The following is a 24,659-nucleotide window of genomic DNA, read 5'->3' as shown; positions in this document are numbered from 1 at the left end:
GAAATACTTCTGATATATAAAGTTTTACATTTTCAAGTCTGTAAACCGCTGGCCGGTCTCCTGAAGGTCCTTGTTTTTGATGGCTAACGTTCTTACGATAATCGATAAAAACTGTCTAAAAATTCGATCAATATTCAAATGAGAATATTTCCGCTGAGAATGCAACTTAAGGGCTCTGGTCATAGTGAAAAATCAATTTCAGAATTTGAAGATGAAACCTTATGTTTTTGCTTCTTTGACATGTTTTAGAACAAACTGCTTTTGAAAAAATTAATTCAAGTAATTACATCATGAGTAATTAAGGAATAACTGTGGCATGGACCTTAATAAAACGTCAAAATGACGCTATTCATATAATTTTCACAAAAAAGCCTAATCTCCTTAGGGAAATCACTTTATTGTTTCAAACTTTCTTTAAGTTTGACAAATAATTTCTTTATTTAGATTTTTTCGGAAAAATTTTCTATTTGGCTACATCCCAAGTTATAGCTGATTTTGTATGGAAATTTAGTGGAAAAAATTGCCAAAAATGTTGTTTTTTGGAGATTTCAAAGGAAAGATACTTCCACAAAAATTTTCCGAAATTGTATTTTTTGATAATAAAAAGATACATCACCTGAACCAAAAAAAATTCCAAAATGTTTGATTTTTACCGAGATTAGGGCTTTGAAAGGTGAAATACTCTTCTTCGAAAAACTCTTCGTTTTCTTCTTCATTTAATTTTTTCATCTCAATTTTTTGATCTAAAAAGGTAGTTTAACATAACAAGTTATACATTAATCTTTTTAAAATTCAGAAATTGCCATTTAAGTTGGTGTAAAATCGTCCAGAGCCCTTAATCGAATATTTTGAGATATGTACTAAGCTGTCCACTTGTAAAAACTGCTCAATAAAAACCCTCCCATCAAATTATTGCCAACTTGGTTTCGGCTTATTCTAAAGTGGTTATACAACAGTACTAGCGAGGTTAAGCACGGGTTTATTTTGACCGTAAAGTGCCCTGGTGAACTCCCCCCCCGGTGAATTCTCACCCAGTAAATTCCCCCCTGGTGAATTCCCTCCCGGAAAATTCCCACCCGGTGAATTCTCCCCTGGTGAATTCCCACCCATATATTTTCATATGTGTTTTTAAGTTTCGAAATCATGGACTGTAACCCCGGGGGGTACTAGGGTTGGCGAATGAGAGGTATGCGCGGACGGGACCTCCGAAAACCGACCCTTAGAGACTTTTTGAAATTTTTTTTTCGATTTTTGAAAAAAGTCATACCCTAGAGAGACTTTATTACAGTTTTTTCTCTGGAAATCAAAAAATTTCCTAAAAAACCCTGAATTTCCGACCCTAATTTAAAACTTTCAATCGAAACAAACCTCCAATTTTAGGGTCACGGATTTTTACAAGTTTTAAGAATCACAACGCCAATTTTTTTTGATTCTGAGAAAAGAACTGAAAGATTTTTACATGATAGTCGTCTACACAGATTCTTATAAGATAAATAGTAAAATCGCTTATTTCAAATTACATGGTTTTTTAGTTCACCAGGGGGGAATTCACCGGGTGGGAATTTTCCGGGGGGGAATTCACCAGGGGGGAATTCACTGGGTGGGAATTCACCAGGGGGGGAATTCACCAGGGGGGAATTGTCCGGGATGCGATACCGTAGTAGGTCTGTACATAACTTGCCAAAGCAAACCATGCGAGTGAAATCTTATGTACAGGCCTACGATATCGCATTGAACGATCTAAATAAACACTTGCTTAACCTCGCTACTATCCGATTTTTTGGGGCGTTTGATTGTTAAATGAGCCTTTGAGTTTTGAATAGTTGGCTGTAAGGGCGGTATATCTCCAGAGGGTTTCCTGAACTGCCGTAGCTACATTTGGAAAAATCATAACATTTTGATGAAAAATGTCTTGCCTAAAAGCCGGCTCTTTCCCTTGAGCAATCTTGCTAAATTGCAAGATTTTTTTGGAAAAAGAAAAACACTTTTTAAATACCCTGAAACAATATTTGTGAGTGTTTTTCAAATTATTGAAACTAATTTTTAACAAATGAAATTATGAGTGAAAGTTCTTTTGAATTAAATAAACATCTTAGCTCCCTAAGAAGATGAACGAAAGAAATTTTTAAGAATTGTAAGGATCTTTTAATTATGGATTTTTTCAATGTAATTTTTCGTAATTTGTCAAAAACTGTTTATTATTGCTGACAGTCAGCAAGAAAAAAATCCAAATTATACTTTTTTGAGGTCACGATTGTATTTAAAAACTATATAAGAACACAAGGCTTAGATGGTTAAAATATTAAGGAGAAGTTATAGATACACGTGCATTTTAAGGCTTTGCACATCCAATTTCTTAGGAAATTGCACAAAAATATTCACAAAATGCCGAAAATAAGAACATTTTTAGGCTTGAAAATCTAAAAGTTAAGAACACCGGCTTCAAAGATTTTGGAACGCGTATGCGAGTCCATACTTGCAGTTTCGTTGCGAATTTTGACAGTGGCGTGAACATAAGAATGATATTTACAATCATGGTCGTAATATTCGAGAAGAGAAATTCCTACGAAATCTTATAACCACAAACGATTTGGAAGCGCTCTAAATTAGGTTGGAAGGGTAGAGTTTTAACGCTAAACTCAAGACTTAGGAGCTTAGGATCTAAGGATCCAAAAGTTCAAGAAAGGTCAAATAAGGCTCAGAATATAGCCTGGAAGTCTATAAACCCTTCCCAAATTGAAATATCCGATTAGATTCAACAGATAGCCCAAAATCGACTTTCTCGCCTGAACTTCAAATCGCTAAAAACGAGGAAATAACCAAATTCCCAATACATTTCAACCTTGATTGTAATGGAGGTGGACATTAAATAAACTTAATATTGAGTAATTTCTATTTGACTTTCTTTTCCCACAGTAAATGCTAAATAAAAATTAAACTTATAATATATACAATTTTCGACGCAAAAAACGTTTTACCGAAACGTAATGTTTATAGCTCTTACGACATAAACTTCAGCATCGAATCACTTAAGGCGTGATTATAAATAGACCTTATCGTAGTTTTTGATTTTTCTAAAAAAGCGATGTATTGTGGGATTGTTTCGAGTGTATTACAATAGAATTCCCTCGAGGAATTCCTAAGACATTTCTATTGTAATACACTCGAAACAATCCCACAATGCATCGCTTTTTTAGAAAAATCAAAAACTCTAATAAGGTTTATTCTATCGAAAATGTTAGTGATTTGACCACAAAGAAACTTTGAAGGCCAAACACGCTCTAACATTCGTATTTGTTTGTTCCACAGAAATCTTATATAAAGTACTTTAGGCGTACAAACTTTCGCTAGCAGAAACTTTCGCGAGGACGAAAAATCGCGAAATTCACGACATTTACTTTCGCGAATTAAGACGTAAAATTGAGAATTTTCACATGAAAAAATGGCTTAGAGGGACAAATACTTCTTGGATTGGCTTGAAACATTTGTCCTTTAGCTATTGCCATAAAAGTTACATTTTATTCAAAGTTTGAAGTTTTACAGGTTTTCTATTTTGTCAAGAATTTTTCGCGAGCATAAACTTTCGCGAATGACCCTTCCTAGAATTTTTAAAGACATTCGCGAAAAGAGCCAAAATTCGCGAAAACCGCAAAAGTTTTTGCTCCCGAAAATTTGTACGCCTAAAGTAGACCAGAGGTTAGTACTACCAATTTATTCGATCAGAATAAACAATAAACAACTGACATGGCAAGAAAAAGGTTTGTTGTTATGTACAATACAATTTTCGTAAACTTTGTGAATGCTTTCTGGAAGGGTGACTTAGGAAATAAAAAATTATAAAATTGAAAAATGGAAAAAAATAAATCATCTAAATCAACAATACACGGGTTTCGGATTAAATTTTTGCTTAGCTTTAGCTTTGATCCCATGTAAATTTGCACGAAAAATATCAAGTAAACAGAACGAAAATTGGCCGTGTATCAAGCAATTTTAGCTCATTTTTCCATTTTGACAGACTGTATGGGTCATTATGAAAACAAAAAACATTAAAATAAAAAGTCGATCGTTTAATCATATTTCTTTTATTGAATTTAAAATAGAAAAACATCTTTTGAATGAACACCTGGCTTTCAAAAGAGAAGAAAGGAAATCTATCAACCTTTTATAAGGCATTTCCCCTTATCGCTCCTTTTATTTACTTGATTTTTTCTCTCGCGCCAGATTTAATTCGAAACCCGTGTATTAAAAGAAAGTAAACGGAAATGAACAATCAAACTTAAACTCGTTGTAAGGGGACTGGGTACAAATTTGTTTCTTCACGAGTTAGTTCCATCGAGTTTAAAGCCTGAAGGGCTAGAATAGAATCTCTAACCTTTCTCAGGCAAGAAAATTGAAACCACTTATTTCCCATCCAGAACGCGCCGTAATCACGACGACGGATTATATCTAGCGGTTCCTTTGATTTTGAGGACTGCTTTTTTTTTAAATCTAGCGATAGATTTTAGTTTCAATCCGGCGTTTGTGTAAAAACCAAGCGCGGGCGTTCTGGATGGGAAATAAGTGGCTTCGTTTCCCATTCAGGAGTCTCGAGTCTAGCCATTCGGGTTTGGAAATCAATGGTTAGCTCCTCACCCAGACCGCCTATCGGGAGCAAAGGGTGCGAGTAAAATTTAATGAAAAAGGGAAACAATATTATGTACAGGTGAGGTTTGAAATCCACGCACTATCATCAGGTAGACATAGTGAAACTTTATTCAATGTTTGAATAACTTAAGCTTTAGTAAAAGCGTTCTGCATTCATTCCCAATTATTTGACGCTCAATCAATTGATACCCCGTGTGCCACACCGGTGGAACCCCCGCCCTAATTGAAAATTTGGCCAAAACTTTATTCCCAGTGAAAAAAAAGCACTCCACCTGAGCTGGGAAGAATAAAATTTCTATCACCATTAAGATTTGGATAGAAATTTCTACCCACTTGTGGGAAAAGGTTTCACCGGGGCTGTGAGACAGGGGTGTACCATGAGACAATCCATCAGTCAGAGAATATTTTCATACAGGCGTCATGTTTGATAGCCGTATTCTGCTAGTTCACAGCTCATATATTGTTACCAATGGGCTTGTATGTTCGAGAAAGTTAGCCGTGATAAGAGGCTCTGAAGTCTTCTTCAATTCTCATATGTTACTTGAATGAGGGTCAACATTGAGTGAAACTGGACGCGCTTTTATTTGTGAGCTGCCTTCTCTGAAAACATAAAGTGATGAGCATGAATTCACTTTCTAATTCAAATTCCAACAAAAGATACAGCTTTTTTTTCCACTGTAAATCTCAATGAAGCTCTGATATCAAAATTTTATTTAGGCTTACAAAATTTTGTATAACAAGCTATATGCTGAATGGACCTACCTGATGATGAAAGTTAGATAGCAATGCGAAAAGAAAAATGAAAAAAAATCAGTCAGAAAATATAGCGCTTAGCGAAAATACACAACACAATAAATTCATCATTGATTGTTGATGGGGGGAGAGGGAAGGGTTGTAGGGAAAAAATAAATAGGAAGTTATGGTCACAAAATTCAGTTTTATTGACAATTGAATCATGCTTGATGGTGAGCATTGTTATCAATAATGTTTTTGTGTGAAAAATATAGAAATATAAAGAAAAAATCCAATGAAAATCTGCAAAAATAAAGAAATTCAAGAAATACTGTCTTTCCGGCGAAAAAAGGTTGTTCCGGCGACTTTTAAAATAGTTCCGGCTTCAAAAATCAATTTTATTGAAAATTGAAACATGCTTGATGGTGGGCATTGCTATAAATAATGTTTTTGAATGAAAAAACAACCAATTATAAGGAAAAAGTCCAATGAAAATCTAGAAAAACGGCGATTTCCGGCATATTTCAGGCATTTTCCACCGGAAAAAAAAATTTCTCAAAAATCGGACTCGGCCATGTTTAGGGCATTGTTAATACGCATCTTTGAGCAAAAAATCAGAAAAAACTAATGATAAAATCTCGAGAAAGTGCCAAAAAAACAGTTTTTCCGGCATATTTCCGGCATTTTCGGCCGGAAAAAGATGTTTTTCGAAAATTGGGCTCCGTCACAATTTAGGTATTGACATTTTGCATCATTGTGCAAAATTTCATGAAAGAATATAAAGTACAGCTCAAGAAATTCAAGAAATACCGTTTTTCCGGCGAAAATCGGCTGTTCCGGCGATTTTTAGAAAGTTCCGGCTTCAAAAATCTATTTTATTGAAAATTGAAACATGCTTGATGGTGGGCATTGCTATTAATAATGTTTTTGAATGAAAAAAACAACCAATTATATGGAAAAAGTCCAATGAAAATCCAGAAAAAACGGCGGATTTCCGGCATATTTCCGGCATTTCCGGCCGGAAAAAATTTTTTCTCAAAAATCGGACTCGGCCAAGTTTTGAGCATTGCTAATACGCATCTTTGTGCAAAAAATCAGAAAAAACTAATGATGAAATCTTGAGAAAATGCCAAAAAACCAGTTTTTCCGGCATATTTCCGGCATTTTCGGCCGGAAATGATTTTTTTTCGAAAATCGGGCTCCGTCACATTTTGGCCATTGCCATTTTGCATCTTTGTGCAAAAAATCAGAAAAAACTAATGAGCCAATCTCGAGAAAAGCTGGTAACAGACGAACGAACGAACGAACGGACGAACAGACAGAGGTTAATTCATAGGACCTCCACCGGGGCACCCGGAGGTAGGTCCAAAAAATTTAAAAGATTTATTCGTATTAGAGAAAGATTCGAATAATTAGGTTCGAATTAGAGAGAGATAACTGTAATTTAATTAAAAAGCTTATTCAATAACAAAGGCCCTATAAATTAGAATCGACCTTACCTTCTAAGCAGTTTATTTTAATACCTTTTCAAGCAAAAAAGCAAACGTCCTTTAAGATCCATAACGTTGTTTCAACGTTCATCTAACGTTATATGGACGTTGTGAACGTTAGATAAACCTTAAAACAACGTTGTGAATCGACCTTACCTTCTAAGAGAGCCTCTGAGTTGACCAAACTTGCTTTTGAGAAGTGGTTCCAACTTCTCCACGAAAGTGTGGTAGTTCCTTTCCAACTCTTTTTGGTAGGCTCGTTGATCTTGTGAGATGAGAGATTTGTTGAGAGAAAGAGCGTCGCTACACCTGAAGGAAGAAAAGAGATTACCGTATTATTTCGAATAAGCGCCTCGGACGTCATTTATCGTATTTTTGGATTTTAGGAGGACGTATATTCGTTTATCTTATACCGTAACAGGCACAATGCATATTGGAAAAAAGGCGTCGGTACACCTGATGGAAAAACAGGTTATCGTATTATTGTGAACGCACGCCCGGGCGTTGGTTATTTTTTAGGATTTTAGGAGGGGCGTTAATTCGAGGGGGCGTTTATTCGTTTATTCTATGTGGAAAAAATAGTAGTGTGTGAGTAGTCTGTAACAACTCTTCTATGATGAAAGCATGTATGTATATCGAATTTGAATTCTTTGAAACACAACTTAAAGCAGACTTCCTCCCAATTATAATATAAGTAAAAGCTCTCTCAGATACTTTCCAAAATGTGTAACTAGTGTACCTTTCCTTTCTAATAGATAATGGTTATATCTCTCACATTATTCAATGGGCTTTTCCAGAAAAAAATCGTGCACCCCCTGTTGAGGAGGTCCATTTCTGTTCCAAGGGGTAAGGTTTGAAATGCAGAGGAATTCCATAAGGGTAGACGAAAATCCGTCAAAAGTAAGCGGAATCCCAAGGGAGTAATGATTGAAAATTTGTAAATTCCATAGGGGGTAGGTCACAAAAGGTTGGACCTCCTCAACAAGGGGTGCACGGTTTTTTTCTGGAAAAGCCCAATGTGCATCGCTTATCTACATTATCTAGACTACACAAGGCAGTTAAATAATCAGTTGAGATGATTGACAAACCTTTTGACGAACTCTTTGAAGCACAGCCTCAATTTGTGATGATGACGAGTAATGTTGGAGACGCCATTCCGATCTTTTTCAAAGTCTGACAGAAAAACGTTGGCAATCTCGAATGGTCCCTGCAAAAATTATTTCAAAAAAATTGAAAGCTATTAAATAGATAAAATATCAGGCTCTGAGTGTAAGACACTGTTTTATCATCCAAATCAGCCTGAGACCTTGGTTACACGAGATATCTGATTGACAGTTAAAAAAAGCCTTGTAAAACCAATTGTAACATTTTGGCGATAGGAAATTTATGTTTTGTTAAAAAGTTATAACACCGTTTGAAAGATATTCTCGAGGAGGAAGCAGGGCTATCACGAATTAGTCGCCCTGCTCAACCCTTACATCTCAATGTAATCAGCCATAAAATTATCCTTTTGAATATCTTTGCAACGGTGTAAGCTTTAACATAGCATAAATGGGTGCTGAGAAAGTGTTAAAAAAGGAAAGTTTCCACATACTTTAGGCCCTAATTGTTTCAATCAATTTTGGCGATAAAAGTTAAATAAAAAGGGCCACACCCTAAAAAGAATTTACTTAGTAGAGCTTTTTTCAAGTCTGCTTTCGCATCTTTTATATCAAATTTTAGGGATGCAAGTAGCCTAAGAATTCAAAATTCCCTTTTATTTTTACCCTCAAACAGTTATATAAGACCCCTGTTACACGACGTACCTGATTCACAGTAGTACCAATACAACCTTGTAGCACCATCTGCAACATTTTAACGTCAGTCTTGTGTTGACACATGGCTTTTTTTAATTCTTCGATTTTCGACTGCACGTCTTCGATTGCTACCTCGATGGGCGTTAACACCAGCTGCAGTAAGATTAAATGAAAAAAGTTGGATGTTGCAAAAAGTGATCCCTTTTTAAATCAATCAAAATATCTACTATCCTAAAGAAAACGTTCATTGCGGGAGAGGAAGATGTATCGTCAGAGGGGTATCAAAAAAGTCGCAATATCCATATATAAGTCTTGGTCTCAAAGAATGCACCCCCTGAGCTTAGGGGGGGGGGCTAGACAGCGGTAAACGAAATGTCTTTGAAGAAATTCATTAAATTTTTGTCCAACTATCTTCTTTCAGGAGATTTGGTGGCAGAGCAGGTGTATGCATTTCGTCTTTATTGGGACTCATCAGCATTGCATAACTGCACCCTGGCTAGTCAGATCAAATTGCCTAGAATATCACAGCACAAATCTAATTGTGGCGCAAACTGAAAGAAGAATTCACTCCTCAATCCAAAATTAACGAAACTTTTTTCCTTAAATAACTTAATATTATATTCGACTTTGAAAAAGAACAATCCTGCCGAACCTCTTCTCGTTGAGTGACGTTGATTCTTGTCTTGATGTAAGGGAAAGCGTTTGCCACCGTCAATACGGTCTTCCGTTTGTATTGGTTGGACAGCTCCCCGTGTGCTTTACCGCTCGGTGTAAACGGTGTCACAAAAATGAAACGTCCTGGAAGAAACAAGAGGAATTTTAGACTAGAGTCATTTATAACCAATGTATTAGCAGGTATTAGTGATATGGGTGTTACATGATGATAAGATAATTGTTACGAGAATAATAGTTCCTTCCATTATTTTTTGCCAGATTAGTCGTCTAGCATGCTACACTAAAGAAATTTCTGTGGCTGTGTCCTAGAAAAGACGTCACGGATTCTAAGGTTTCCCCCTACTTTAGGGCGATAAACTTAGATATTTTATCTTGAGATGAGAGAAATGAGGAGAAAATGCGAAGTAACCATATTGGTTCAAAGAGATCAAGGGAAAGACAAGTGAATAATTAACTTACTGAGATTATTATTCTTTTCAAAATAAGTGCTTCGTTCTTCTTGTTCATACTCCAAGAAATGAGGTTCAACGTAAGTGATTTGAATGTAGCCCTGAGTAATAAAGAGAGCACAGTTCTCACTCGACCTACATAGTGTGTAGTATCACTTCTCTTAGATAGATAGTTGATATTTTACGTAGATTCAAAAAGCTTCAGGCTGCTTGGAGAATTCCAAATATCACCCGACAAAATTGGTGTGCCTCAATAGCGGTGTAAATGCATAGTGACAGATCTACTTTATTTCAAATTTTAGTGATAATGTAGGGCCGTTTGACGTTGATTTACAATTGCTTCTTTGCGGGTACCACTTTCAAGAAAAAACTCCGATCAAAGATGGCGGATATATGCTAGTCCAGGGTTATTATAAAGGTCATCAAACACATCATACCTTTTCTTCATCCAATTTAGTAGGGTCGACAACATTTGAATCTTTGATAATCTCGATACGACTGCTGCCAAACTTGTCTGCGTAGAAACTCTGTAAAAGAAAAAGAGAATGTTAATTTAAATGAGTATTCTTTAAAAGGGATTAATCTATCCGCTATCCGCTGGCAGTTTCAGACTGTTTTAAACGATTTTTTTATAAGAACAATTTTATAAGAACAAATTAAGAATGATGCTGAGCCTCAGATTTCAGGTATCATTTAGAAAGTACAGTTGACGCTCTCTAATTCGATTTTCAAGGGGAATCGGATTTTCATCGAATACGGGAGCGTATTGAATAGTAGGAAGTCTCCCTAATCCGATAAACACGAGGTAAATATCGAATTATAGAGCTGAGAAAGAAAAATATAAGCGAGACTCGATTGGTTTGAACGCGAATCAGGACAAATGTCTAAGTTCTTGCTGAAAACCTAAGTTCTTCGGAAGAAAACTTTCGATATTTGCCTGTTTTGAAAAGTTTTGAGGAATCGAATTTCGAAATTATAATTCAAACGCAAAAAAATCGAAAATTTGAATTTCGAACTCCGTCCTAAAGGCCTTTTTACACGCTAGAAATCGAATAAGAGAGCGAAAAACCTTCAAGGGACTTCAAATTTTCATCGAAAACGGGAGCTTATCGAATAATAGAATGTCGAATAGTAGAGCGTAGTTTATGAGAGTTTCTTAAGGAAATTTGATGGTGACTTTCAATTTGATCGAAAACGGGAGCTTATCGAATAGTAGAACGTCGAATTAGAGAGCTTCCACTGTACTTATTTTAAAAGATTTAAAACCCATTTTAAGTTTTTAAGTAAAGAAAGTAAGCGTATTAAGAACGGCGTAAGAACCTTAAACATGGAAATTTCAAAAAATAAGAACAGTCCAGCAAACATCTATTATTCGATCTTTATTTAATTTGAACTAAAACATTGGGCTTGGAAAACCGTATAAAATACTCTCTGTAATTTGAACATTTCTCTAATTCGAATGATAACTTTTCATGGTCATTTGAATATCGAATTAAAGAGAGACGACTGTAATATCATAAATAATATATGCTAAGAAAAGTAAGAAGATGAAATGGGAGATGCTCCGTTACATAAACACAAGACAAATAAATTTTGTGTACCCAAGGTTTTTTTGGGACAGACAATCTTCCTCCGTTGGAAAAAGGAGAGAAATTTTACACCGGATCAGAAAATATTTTTGTTTTTGTTCCCCTAAAATCCAGCCCATAAGTTGTTCATGGATTTTGAGAAAAAAAACACTTTTAAAGTTTGTTCTAAATTCTGGTAAGTTGCCACATTTTGTACCTAAAATAACAATCTATCGTTTGTATTCTTCAAGTTTTTTCAACAACAGCCACTGAGCAAACTGCTGGCAAATTGCTTGGTCAATTATTAGATAAATCGATCACAAACCTTCAACGGAACTTTAGCTTATTGGCAAAATCTAATGAGCAGCTTCAAAAGGAGCTTCGATATTTGAAATCTGAAGTTGGCATTCTCAGGAAGCTCCACGGACACTGCGCTCCATGTAAACCCATCAAAAACAGTAATTATTGCGATTGTACTGGTATTGGGTCTAGAAAGGATTGTCTTGAATTCTTGCAAGCCGGTTATCGAAAGAACGGATTGTACAAAATCGATGGCCCTCGATTTCGTGATATTAATGTCTTTTGCGATCAAACAAGTCAGGTAGGAGGCTTCATAACAATTTTACGACGCCAAGATGGTTCAGTCAACTTCCAAAAACCATGGAAAGATTATAAATTCGGTTTCGGAAAACTTTTAACTGAATTTTGGTTCGGGAATAAAAACATACACGACTTCACAAAACCTTCCTTTGCACCGAAACAATCTGAATTGCTTATCAATATGCGGATGAAAGGAGAGATGCGATCAATTTACGCCAAATACGACACCTTTGAAATCGGAGATGAGGCCAGCAAATACATATTAAAGGTTTCTCGACCATCAGGGACCGCGCCTCAACCGAATGCCTTAATGAGCATCAACATAATATTTTCATAAAATTTTCAACATTTGATCAGGATAACGCTAACAACTTCGAGAGTTGTTCGGAAAGTTACGGAAAAGTTGGATGGTGGTTTGACCAGTGCTACTCAACGCTTTTAACAGGCAATTACAAATTCACAAAGGGCCACGGCGAAATTACTTGGCATAATTCTGATCAACTTGATCCCGAGTTTATCGAGATGAAAATTAGACGTAAATTGTGAACAGACAAAAAATAAAGGTTGATCTCTTTGCAAAACGCTAAACGCTGGAGGGTCCTTTCTAGAACGCCCAAAGCTTCAACTTTTTGAATTTTTACAACTTGTAGATTTACGATATTGAATTTTCATCAATGTGATTTATAATATTTTTTGAAAGGTACATGACTAGAAAATACGATTTGATTATCATATTTATTTATTTTTTTGCTCCATTTTTTGACTTTACATTTTTGGGTGTTTTGTTTTCATTTTTCTCCCGCCGCTTACCCAAGTCACCCGAAAGTCAACGCGCTCATGCACATGTGAAATATGAAACGTCACAATTATTTCAATGCTTTATATCTTTGGGTCGACAACAAGGGAAAGCAAGAATCTAATTAGAATTAATAGTTCTTTCGTCATCATAACTTTCAGTTCAGTCCATTTCTATTCCCTATCCTACTTTGGCTCTCAGATCGATTTTAGTTGATCCCCATCCCCTAATACAGGAGACAACCATGTTCGTACTCTTAAAGATTTGCTAACCGCTTTGTCAAGAACAGGTAAATGAATTATACAGATCAAAACATCTACTTAACTTTCTCTAGTCCAGACTTCTCTTATTCAAATCTTTCTATAATTTTAACTTAAACATTGGTCCCTTCCAGCTAGAAAGTGGGATAATCTATTCCCTTTTTTGTCTATAAATAGGTTTTAAACGGAATAAAAATACAGACACTAAAGGTTCCTAGCCTCCCGCTAAAAGCCCTAGATTATACCACCAGGAGGTGGGAACCAAAAAAAATCCCTTCTCCCTTTAATTCGAATCTTTCTCTAAGTTATTAGTCTTTTGAATGTCAAAGATCCTACAGTACTGTACAGATAAAAAACCTGAAAAACTTGTATTCTAGTATCCCGTATACGATACGTAGAGGACGAAGATTTTGAGAAAGAAATAGAATATCGATGTTGTTCACATGGTCCAACAGGATTATAATATAATTGTATACTACTTGTTTTTCTTCAAGCTGTGGTAGGATTCAACACTGATATTTCCTCTTCTAGCTTACGGTGTCAGATTATTGCTTGAGAAACTCTTGAAACGTGTACCGGTTAGGCATTTTCTTGCAAAATAGAAATGAAACGATACCACTCAAAATCACATTCCAATGATTTGTGTGTTATTTGATACTTATTTTCCTTGGGAGAGGCGCAGTAGTGTAGTGGTTATCAATCTTGACTACCGTCCAGAAGGTCGGGGTTCGATTCCCGCTCGGTGCCGTGATTCACTTGGCAAGTGAATGTACCTTCGCCCCATGCCATGTGAGGGGAATTGGGTAGACCGAAACTCAAGAAGCCTGTCGGTGACTGTGATTCCACAATTCATCGTGGATGAGGTGAGAGTGCGCTGGCCTTGTTCTCTAGTGGTTCACGCTGGACTTAACGCACTCGATCCAAAAACTGTGTGTCAGTGTCTCGCAAGCTGGTCGCAGTATAAACCATCGCGTAGACGGTTCTAATGAGACGACTCCTAGACCGCTCAATACTGAACCGGTTGTCCTCTGGAAAGAGCAGCCAGTCATCATTTTCTTAGGGGCATTGATGATTTCGAATGAACGACTTTGTAAGTTAACAGTTGAAAAGAAAATGTTTTTTTTTTTTTTTGCATTGACACTGCAGTTGGAATGAAAGGACTGCTTTAATGCCTAAAGTCCAAACCCATTGCCATCCATTTCGCCGTGTTACTTAAAATGGGTGCCATCGTAAAGAAATCATTAGAAAAAGGGTAGGAGATTTATTCCGACCCTAACAGTGAGTGCGACTGACAATTCCTGCATTAATAACACGCATGCGTAATTTATCGTTCTTTTAACCATAAGTTGTTAATCTTCACAACAAATAAAAGAAAAATCAAGGCTTTAGGCTGCACAACCTATCCTGGTCACCGGGTTGTGGATGGCGAGATTTAGCCGTTTTTATGAAATTTGTCGTTCTTTTTGTTTATTGTTAGCAAATACAGGAATCTTAAAGTAGAAACCCTCTAAACATTAAACACTGTATAATAAATAATAAAAAAAGAAATAAAGTACGGTACCAGTAATCTGTTGGAAATTTCTGGTAACTTTGTGATGGCAGGTTCTTTATAAATGAATTCTTCCGTGTCTATATCACCAAATAACGAACCGTAAAATGCAACACGGAAATACGTTCCCATCATTCGCTTACCAGCCTATCAAAGAAAGGATACAAATGTCACGTGATATGAATGGCTAAACCAATCAGATTAATCAATTAAATGCCATCACATCGTGAAACTCAAAATTTCTGATTTCACATGCGCGTACTCCTAAATAAGAAAACGTTCACACACTACGGTTCCGTTTCGCTCCGAAACGAAATGAAGGCGTTCTATTGGTTAGAAGTGACGTAAGATTTCATTTTTTGACGAGTTTTTACAAGTTCTTATTTGACTTGGCTGGTTATTAACCTGTAATAAAAAAATTGTTACTTTTTCTAAAGAACGCGTCATTGTAGTACTTAAAATTCCAAAAACTCCAGTTCATCCCCATTTTATGGACTCTCTTTTTGAATTTTTCAATCAAACAGGGTAAAAACAAGGCGGCATGGGTCGTTCATGCTTCAGTATTACACGATTGTGAAGATTGGGCGATCTCATATGATATCAGTGACACTTAAGGCCGGTGTCCACTTTCGTGTGAAGCGCGCGAAAGATTTTTTCTTAACCGTTTTTGCCTGAAGAAAAGATTACGTCATAAAAAAGTTTCGCGCGAACAAAAAAAAAGTTGAAGGAAGTTTAACTTTTTTCAACCGTTACGTCAATTTTGACCAATGGAATTGCTTCTTTTTTCAATCAACCAATGACGTTACAAATAACGTGAAAGTTTCGGGCGCTTCGTGCGAAAGTGGACACCGGCCTTTATACACCGGTCTTTCAAAAACAACAGAAACACATACCGTGGACATGATTTTACTGAACGCTTCACCTAGCCTCTGATGCAGCATGTGAAGTTTCTTGAAATCACGTCTAGCCTCTAAGATTGGAATCAGTAGTTTATCCACTTCGTTGATCAGTTCATACATCTGCGCGTTCTTGAACATATGTACAGCGTGCTCGAGGAGGCCAAGGAGACCCGTCTCGCTGAAATATTTGCCTGTGCAAATCCCTTCTTCTCCCTACAAAAAATAATACGAAGACCTGTGATAAAAGAGGCGTAAGCAACACAAACCTCGTGTCCTCGGTTCGAATTCCCACTCCTTTCGATGTCTATTCAGTTCATATATCGTATACGAGATGTCTGACCGTAGATTCAGACAATTTTTCTGTCGTTTTATAATAACTCTGTGCGCATTGTCTGTTTGATAAAAAAAATTCCCGTACGGAAACTCCTTATGATTTCCAAATAGCAACACTTCTCTCATCGCCACTCAATCGCAGAGGTTTGAAAAATCTCAAAGCAGAAATATAATAAATCTAAGATCTAATTCTGTCACCCATCTTTCGAGATGGGAATAATTGAAAGATCGAAATCGGATAATGAAAACCTCCCTGGCTGTTATAGACAACGAAATGTAGTTCCATAAAGAAGTGTGCCAGGATTAAAAGGGGATTGTCGACATTAGAACCAACTTACAGAATAAATAGAGCTATAGAAGCAATGAAGTCATAATGTTGAACTTACAGGCGAAATGACGTCATCGGAGACAGCCGACTCTTCAATGGAGTTCGTTGAAATGTTACAAAAATCGACACACCCAACTGGCAAATAACGTTTATCGACCAACAGTGAAAGATACTCTGCAACAAGGGCGGCAGAATGAACTAAACACATTCCGGCTTCCGTAAAATTGTGATATTTGGTGTGATCTTTGGCCATGTTTTGAAGCCACGTCAACCGGAGGTCGGGAGAATTTTGATAACTGTGAAAGAATAGAACGTAGTTTTATTAAAGGGTTGTATACACTACACAATATATTGTCAGGTGTCCGCAATATCTTGTCAGCTCGATTTGCAATATTCCAACAATATAGGGGGATTGTTTACAAAATGAAAATTCCTTTTTATATAATAGAGCACCTGTTGTTTACTCTGTACATTGCGGAAAGAGTTGTCAAATCCCCAAGATAATCGAATGACAAAAAAACAATTTTTTCAACGTCTTTTCTTAAAAAGGAAATCTGTGAATGTTTGTGCACTTCTTCCCTTTAAATTGAACACCTTTTTGGAACTAATTTTCGCGGAAATTAATTTTAGCGTTTAGCGGACATAAAAATTTGAACCCGCAAAATACAATTTTTTCAATTTTGTAGAAAAATTTGAAAAAACCCTAGGAAAATGAAAGAAATTCGTCCAAAAAAGGGCAAAACCACGTAAATTAAAATCCTGTCAAATGCAATATTTTGCTATTTTTTTTCGACCGCGAATATTAGTTCCCGCGAAAATTAGTTCAATAAGGTAGAAGATAGTATGTAACAGATGCACGAATCCTTTATCGGCCAACAAAATTGGTGTATGTAAAGATAATATAATTGCTATAATCATTTGAAAGAAGAATTTACCCTTTAGCAATTCGGTATTGAAGGTCAATGTACATTTCCTTGTCCTCTTCGTATTCTTTCATTTTCACCGTGTCCGAAAGAATCATGTGTAAATTGAAGACCAGCTCGCGAACCTGAATACAATGGGTAGATCGATTTGAAAAACGAGTACGGTCTGATTTGGGTTATTAAAAATCTATTTTGAAAAATCAAAATTATATATAATATCACGTGCAAATTGAGCCTAGGCCAACTCATGCCATATGATGGGAATTAGGTAGAGAGAAACTCAAGAAGGCTGTCGGTGACTGTGCTAGGCATCGATTCCACAATACATCGTGGATGAGGTAAGAGTGCACTGGTCTTATACCCTAGTTCTTCACGCCGCATTAATGCACTTGATAACCGTATTTTAGTGTCTCGTAAATTGGGAGGCAGTATAAATTAAAGCGTTAGACGGTTCAATCGAATTGACTCCTAGACCGCTCAATACAGAACCGTTTGGGAGTCCTAAGACTAGAGTCTGCTTTTGACTAAACTTTGCTTTTTGATAATTTTTTCTGACGCTGAGTCCAGCGAAGTAGACTAGGAACGTTTGGCGAGGTCGCTATTTTGAGAGAAAAACGTTAAAAATTCAAATAATAATAAAGCTACTTGGAGTTGATTGACTGTTTTACAGTCCGCCTAAGCAAAAGCATATTACCATATACTACCGGGCCACTTAATCACCTCATCCAGTCTATGAAAAAGCTTTAAGTGGACCCCGGGCTAGAGTCCTACCTGTTCGGGGAAAGGTGTTTGTTTCAATTGTTGATCAGCTTGAGCGTACGTGATGATTGTTTTCAACGATTTGCGAAGAAAATCTTCGTTGAAACATTCTGAACCAACCAGAGAGGAGAGAGACATTGTCACTTGCATTTTGACACGTGCGAAATTGTTGCCTGAAAATGATACATAAAAACACAGATATCATTGGGCTATTCCAGAAAAAAATTGTATCCGCTATGTTGAGGAGGTCGTTTTTGGGAAAGGTGACACCCTGGATTTTTTTTACAATTATTTTAGGACCTACCTTGGATATTTTTCTCTTATTTTTTGGACCACCCTCGATTTTTTACCCCGTTTTACTTACCATCCTGGATCTTCCACCTCATTTTACTGACCACCCTGGGTTTTTACACTCGAAAAACCAGACCACCCTGGACGTCACACCTCCTCGACATAGGGGGTGCAGACAAGTCAGCTCTTAAACTGGACTGGACTGGACTGGACCGTAATTTATTGGGGTCTAGGATTTGAAAGACAGCGACCGAAACCTATTCATAGTAGTAGGGGGCCAACCCTGGGGTTCCGTGGCATCTTCTTTAAGACCTAACCATTTTTAGTCAATTCCAAAGAACAGTATATTACAAGATATTTTTGAGAGGGAGGGCGCGGATTAGGCCCGGGAAAACTTTTTATGACCAAAATAGTGACGACATAGGCAAAACATTTCGCATCCCTGTGTAAAAATCTGGTAAAATTAATGAAGCAATTTCACACAAAGTCCAAAAAATCCCATTTCTAGGTACTTTTTGGCCCAAATTTGCCCAAAAATTTATTTTTCGAAAACCAGGCTCCGTCACTTTTTAGGTAGATTAGAATCTGTGATTTCAACAGAAAAGTAATGAGTAAATTGTAAAATTGTATGGCGTGTGAGTTGATATATTCAATGTAAGGATTGCGTAAAGATCATGATATTATACAATTTTCCATGGTATGTATATATGTAATATAAAATTTCTTAGGGAACAAAGTTTCCGTAGAGACCATCAGCTTGTGGATCCAAGGTGTACCAGAATCCCAAATGTTGTCTGGTCATCTCATCAACATCAAGTTTGCCACTGTTGTCCAAATCGCAATGTTTGAAGGTCTGCTCGGCGTCTGCGTCTGATGCACAGATTCCAGAGACTCTTCCATAGGCTTTCCATTCGTCCAAACTGATTGTACCGCTTCCATCTTTATCGAAAATGTCGAAGACAACATCTCCCCATCGGCGAATCAAGGTGGTCTTGTTTTGGGACCACAATTTCAAATCGTTGGTAGCAAGTCGTTTCCATCCTTCAAGGAATTCTGGGAATTCCACTTCTTTACCATAATCCATACCAATGGCTTTGAAGAAAGCTTCAACAGCATCTTGATGGCGCTGGGTTTGTTCTGGTGATGCGTTCAATTTGGCGCAAATATCATCCGAAGCTTTGGAAACAATTTCATCCAAAGTGATTTTTCCGTTGCCATTGATGTCCAAAAAGTTGAACATAAATCTATGACGGTTGATCCACTTTGGATTATTAAAATCAGGTTTAAGTTTGACGGCGTATTTTGATCCAGTTTCTTGTTGAGCCATGGTTGTCAAAGATTTCTGAAAGCTTCAGATAGTATTGATCTTTTAGCTATTGCACTTGGTTTATTCAGCTGAGAGATGATTTTCAAAGTTTCATTCTGGTCATTTTATACTAGCTGGTTCTGTAAATTACTGGTCCTTTAAGCTGTTGATCAGGGTTACAATGAAATAATTTCACGCGATAGCTCTTCAATGTCAAACTGTTGAATGAGAGTCGCTGAACCCTGAAGGTCACATGGCAGTTTCTAACTTACAATCTGTCAAAAGGTGTGTATGAGTGTCAAATATCAATCGATAGATATTTGACATTTAATTGAGCTGTCAAGTTTTATTTTGATTATGAGATAGTGTTAAGAAAAGTTAATTTTAAACTTTTAATTTTAAAACTTCAATTTTTAGATTTTTAGATAACTTCATTTTTAAAAGAGCGATTTAGTAGGAAAGTTTCGAGATATAATACGACGAGAGGTGTTGAGTGTTGAGTATGGAAAAGAAAACTCTCTCTAGATTTCCTCCTCCATAATGATAGTCATTCCAACAATTTCTCCGCTTTAAAAACGGTCAAAGTTTTATCAAAAATTTATCAAGGTTGATTTTTCCTCTTTCATTTTTACGATACCTTTTTGGTTTCTATTTGAAACCTATTCTTTTCAACGGTCACAAAACCGCTATCTAGAGTCTGTTCCAAAAAAGATGCATTGAAAAAGATGATGAAAAATAGTCACTTTCGGGAAAGGTAATTGTGAGCATTTTATGGCTTTAAAATCTTAAAATTAATCGAACATTAAAGATTCAGAAATAATGAATATTCTGTTTTAACCGGACCCAAAACTTGAATTTAAAGTTTTCTGAAACTATGAGCTTCGCCGATTTCAAATATGTGTTGAGATTTTTTATTTCTGTTGAGGACCAAACTTATAGGCCTCAAAATAAGCAGAAAATGACCCAAAATGGGCGAAGTTGACCAATTTCTTTGGAAAGCTGTAAATTTTGATCAAAGAAAGATATCCCAATATATATCTGAAATCAGCGAAGTTCAAAGTTTTAGAATAGTATATACGCAGCCCTTATTTCAAAACATATAAGAGGGAATGCATGCAGCCTTAAAGACATGTGGCATAGAGCAACCATTCGGGGGGGGGCACTCGATTTCTTAACTTGCATGTCCAGAAAAAAATGACTTTCAAAATCGGACCCTTGCAGTGCAGCCCTTGAGCAGTGAAAAGGTACCCTTACAGTGCATTTTATCGAACGTTTCTGACCCTTACAGTGTAGTTTGATTTCACATCTTATTTTGCTGAAGCCACCTGAACATGAGCCTGAGATGTCGACACAATGTGCAAAACAAATCAAAATGAGAGGCACATGCCGTGGGTCGGACCATATGAGTCCCCCCCCCTGAGCAACCAACAGAAAATTCACTTCTATGGTTTAAACTTTTTGTAGCTCTAAAGATATTCTTATAAATCACTTTGTCATTTTCCCCAATGAAAACAGTTTGTGGTTTTTATGGTAGACACCGTTATTTCTAGGCATTTTTTTTGCCCAAATTTGCCCAAAAAAATATTATCTCAAGAATCAGGCTCCATCAGATTTTAAACATTACCATTTTACATCATTGTGTAAAAAATCAAAAAGAAATATTGAAGAAATCGCGAGAAATGCTAATTTTCCCTAAACATGATAAAAGGGAACGAACGAACGAACGAACGAACGAACGAACGAACGGAGTTGGCTAGACTTGTTCTTTCTTTTGTTTGAAAAAGCTGTGTAAGCTTGTAGATACATTACAAGATATATATCGCCTCTTACCAGGGATTTTTTCAAGCACTTTGAGCTACTACCGTTTTTGTATAATTAGATTGAGTTTAAGATGCGTAAAAATACGCGAGCGAAGCGAGCGTGATTTAGAGCAGGGGGTCTGGGGGCGCTCTAAGCCCCCTTTAGAAAATTTTTACTCCAAATTTGACCCTGGATTGCTTTAAACAAGAACAAAAAGTGAAAACATTAACGCCGCTTAAGTAAAAATAGAAAGATTTTGGCCCATTTCACGCCCAGGGTTCGAATTATAAATTCTAAGCAATAGATAAACGAGCGAATAAAGTAACCGAGTTGATAAAGTAATATATAAACGAGTGCATTTTAAAGTAGCGAAGGAGAAGCGAGGTAAAAAAGGAGCGCCGCAGGCGAAATTTTTACATTGTTGTCGAAACATTTTTAGTATTTTGCGATGTTATTTGGAAGTAAATGCAAAAGTATCTTCAGTTCATTTCTCTAGAAAAGCGAAGAAGTAAGAGGTTATAGACAAAGCAAAGTATATTGAAGTTTTGAAGTAACGAGTAGATAAAGCAATAGATAAACGAATGAAGAAAGTTGCGGTAGCGAGTATACAAAGCAATAGATAAACGAGAGAATATATTAGCGAAGTAGCGAGTATATAAAGCAAAAGATAAACGAATGAATAAAGTAGCGAAGTGACGAGATGATAAAGCGATAGATAAACGAGCGAATAAAGTAACCGAGTTGATAAAGTAATAGATAAACGAGTGAATAAAGTAGCGAAGCAGCAAGTTGATAAAGCAATAGATAAACGAATGAATAAAGTAGCGAAGTGGCAAGTAGATGAAGAAATAGATAGACAAATGAATAAAGTAGAGAAGTAGCGAGTTGATAAAGCAATAGATAAACGAATGAATAAAGTAGCGAAGTGGCAAGTAGATAAAGCAATAGATAAACGAATGAAAGAAGTAGCAAAATAGGTGTTTTCTTATAATTTTTTAACTTCGCATTTTCGAGTTAGGAAATCTTTTTGGGTAGCTAAATCTAAAATTCACTTCGCATTTTGCGAAGTGCGAAGCTATAATTCATCCTCGCATAAAAAACACCCTACTGTTTTTCACGCCGAAGCTATAATTCAATCAAGCTGTGGCGTCAAACTGAACGAGACTATCTCTCTCTCTAATTTTTTTTTCCTTGAAAAGATCAATAATTATCTCACCCTCAAGAATTTATTTTTGGTAAACACCGGATACATAGATAAAATGGTCTAGTGAAAACCAAAAAAGTTTGTGAAATGTAGCAATGAATGAATTCTCTGATGAAAACAATGAAACACATCGAATTTATGACGTGACCGCGTACCAAGAAACATTACGAGAGAACACATTTTTTTCCATTCTCTTGTCTTTACTCTATACTGATTAAAAACAAATAATTGGCGTTTCTGAGAAAACTGCTTTGAAACTTTTTTCTTGTAAAATTTTTTTTTATATTTCGGATTGAGTTTCATAACTCAATCTTGGATTGAGTATTTTTGCCGGTATACGGTAGTAAAAAAGTGCTTAGAAAAATCCCTGCCTCTTACCGATTTCATAGTTTTGTCTCATCAACAGATACAGGGAGGCACTAGCCTGTGCTCGGATGAGATGCGAACTGGAGCTACAATGTGTCAACAAACGATAACAAAGATCCGCGCAAAGCTCCGTTTCTTCTTCAAACACCAATTCAGGAAACTAAAATGGAAGGAAAATTAAAGATGAAAAAAGTTATAAATTGAAACAAAAACATAGAAATAACAACACGTGCGACTACTTTAATGGGGTAAATTTTTGTAGGAATTAAATTTTCCGAAATTAAGTCCCGTTGGGAATTTAATGAGGGCTTTTCTACAAAATTACATTCCAGCTAAAAATCTGGATTTTTTTGCAATTCGCGAAATTTCCAATTTTCATCGTTTTGATATTGTAATACATATCTCACTCGCTTTATTTCAAAAAAGATAACTCTTATTATTCGATTCGAAAAAAAAATTTGTTCATTTTGCTGGAAAAACTTTATTCCACGGCTTTGGACCTTTTCAAAATTTCAATTTCTACCTCGAACTACAAAACTAAATACCCGCAAAAATGAAGAAACCCCTCGTTCGAGAAATTTAATTCCCGTGAAAAATTTATCCCATTAAAGTAGTCTTTTAAACACGAGTGACTAATGTCGATATAGTGTTTTTATACGTGAGTACCAAGCTTAAAATCATCGAGCATGATTTCACACTCACTTTGCTGAGGATACTTCGTTGAGTGGCGAACATATTTTGAAGGACTTCCGTGCTCTGGTTGCACGTGAAACAATGTAGCAAAACTCGTAAACAATTATCCACAACTGTCTTCATTGCATCACTTTTGTCCACACTCTGAAAAAAGGAAAAACAATACGTAAATTTTTTAATAAGAACGAACGATATAAAAAGAACATAAGGCTTCAATGGCGAAAAAATTAAGAATGAGTTAGGGATATCTTAAGGCTTAGCAGACTCTAAAACATGCAATTTCTTGAAGATTGCACAAAAACTCTCTCTAAAAATGGTCAAAATAAGAACATTTTGAGAACATTTTTAGGCTTATACTCAAAAAGGTAAAAACATCCGAAGGCTTCAAAAACTTTGCGTGTTCTTATAAAAAAACTTGTAATCCAAAGAAAACGGAACAAGACAAAGAAATATATTTTAGTTGAGATCTTTTGCGGGTCTGGTTGACCCTAAAAAATAAACGGACTATTATGGAATATAGACTAAATCATATCATTTAACTTACCTGAACTAACAGTTCTAAAGCATCAAGAGTGGTCATTGAGTATTCAGCACTCAAGTTTCCTTCCAACTGCACATCATCATTACCAGAGCTGTCGTTGTTCTTCTTAAAATACGTTTGGTCTTTTTTCCAGCGCAGTTTCGGCGACTCGTCTTTACGCTCTTAAAAAAAAAATGCGATGTGTCAGTAGTCAAATCAAGGTTTTTCCTTTGAGACGGAAAATAGAATTTACGCAGCAAATAATCACATGTTATTGAAAATTTTGGTGAAATATGCTGCATTTGGCGATGAAAAAGTATCTTTTAACACTGATGCGTAAGGGAATTTGCGATATTCATGACGCGGTACTTTATAAGGAAGCACCCAAAAAAGATCGCGTGTTTCTCACTATTTTTGAATTTAAATAATAAACCTAGTGGCAAATGCCCGGGCTATTTTGAGTGCTTCCGTATAAAATAATACATCATCAATATCATAAAAAGAGGTTTTTCAGTTGATCTAAGAGAGAGGAGAATCTATATCATCTACTATGTCGAGGAGTAATTTTTTTATCGGCGAAATTTTTTATTGGTCAATTTTCTTTCTTTGACTCGTAAAGTCGTCTAGAAAATTTCTGACCGTCGTCCCACTCTTTATCTATTTGTTATAATTTCCGCC

General features: G+C 36.2%; 2 protein-coding genes across 2 annotated transcripts in view; both read right to left on the bottom strand.

Moving 5' to 3' along the window:
* Positions 1–7,018: 7,018 nt before the first annotated feature.
* The window catches only part of LOC136800503 (dedicator of cytokinesis protein 7-like), a 49,762-nt gene continuing 32,121 nt past the window's right edge, over positions 7,019–24,659 (bottom strand). The window contains exons 30-43 of the mRNA XM_067057163.1: positions 24,006–24,163; positions 23,471–23,605; positions 22,781–22,928; positions 17,814–17,974; positions 17,055–17,167; positions 16,178–16,415; positions 15,453–15,671; positions 14,572–14,706; positions 10,224–10,313; positions 9,797–9,887; positions 9,315–9,460; positions 8,672–8,815; positions 7,955–8,073; positions 7,019–7,175 (exon numbers count right to left, since the gene is read on the bottom strand). Coding sequence (XP_066913264.1) covers positions 7,019–7,175; positions 7,955–8,073; positions 8,672–8,815; positions 9,315–9,460; positions 9,797–9,887; positions 10,224–10,313; positions 14,572–14,706; positions 15,453–15,671; positions 16,178–16,415; positions 17,055–17,167; positions 17,814–17,974; positions 22,781–22,928; positions 23,471–23,605; positions 24,006–24,163 — 2,054 coding nt within the window. The remainder of the gene's footprint in view (positions 7,176–7,954; positions 8,074–8,671; positions 8,816–9,314; positions 9,461–9,796; positions 9,888–10,223; positions 10,314–14,571; positions 14,707–15,452; positions 15,672–16,177; positions 16,416–17,054; positions 17,168–17,813; positions 17,975–22,780; positions 22,929–23,470; positions 23,606–24,005; positions 24,164–24,659) is intronic.
* Positions 18,717–19,474, bottom strand: LOC136800502 (clytin-like). The gene has a single exon (XM_067057162.1). The coding sequence runs from the start codon at positions 19,417–19,419 to the stop codon at positions 18,817–18,819; it is 603 nt and encodes a 200-aa protein (XP_066913263.1). The 5' UTR covers positions 19,420–19,474; the 3' UTR covers positions 18,717–18,816.

The sequence above is a fragment of the Clytia hemisphaerica genome, unplaced genomic scaffold (assembly GCF_902728285.1).
Source record: "Clytia hemisphaerica strain Z4C2 unplaced genomic scaffold, Clytia hemisphaerica genome assembly, whole genome shotgun sequence".
Classification (NCBI taxonomy): Eukaryota; Metazoa; Cnidaria; class Hydrozoa; order Leptothecata; family Clytiidae; genus Clytia; species Clytia hemisphaerica.
This window is presented reverse-complemented; position numbering and strand designations above follow the sequence as displayed.

Excerpts from the sequence above, each read along its gene's own strand:
- LOC136800502 (XM_067057162.1), bottom strand. The coding sequence starts at position 19,419 with ATGGCTCAACAAGAAACTGGATCAAAATACGCCGTCAAACTTAAACCT.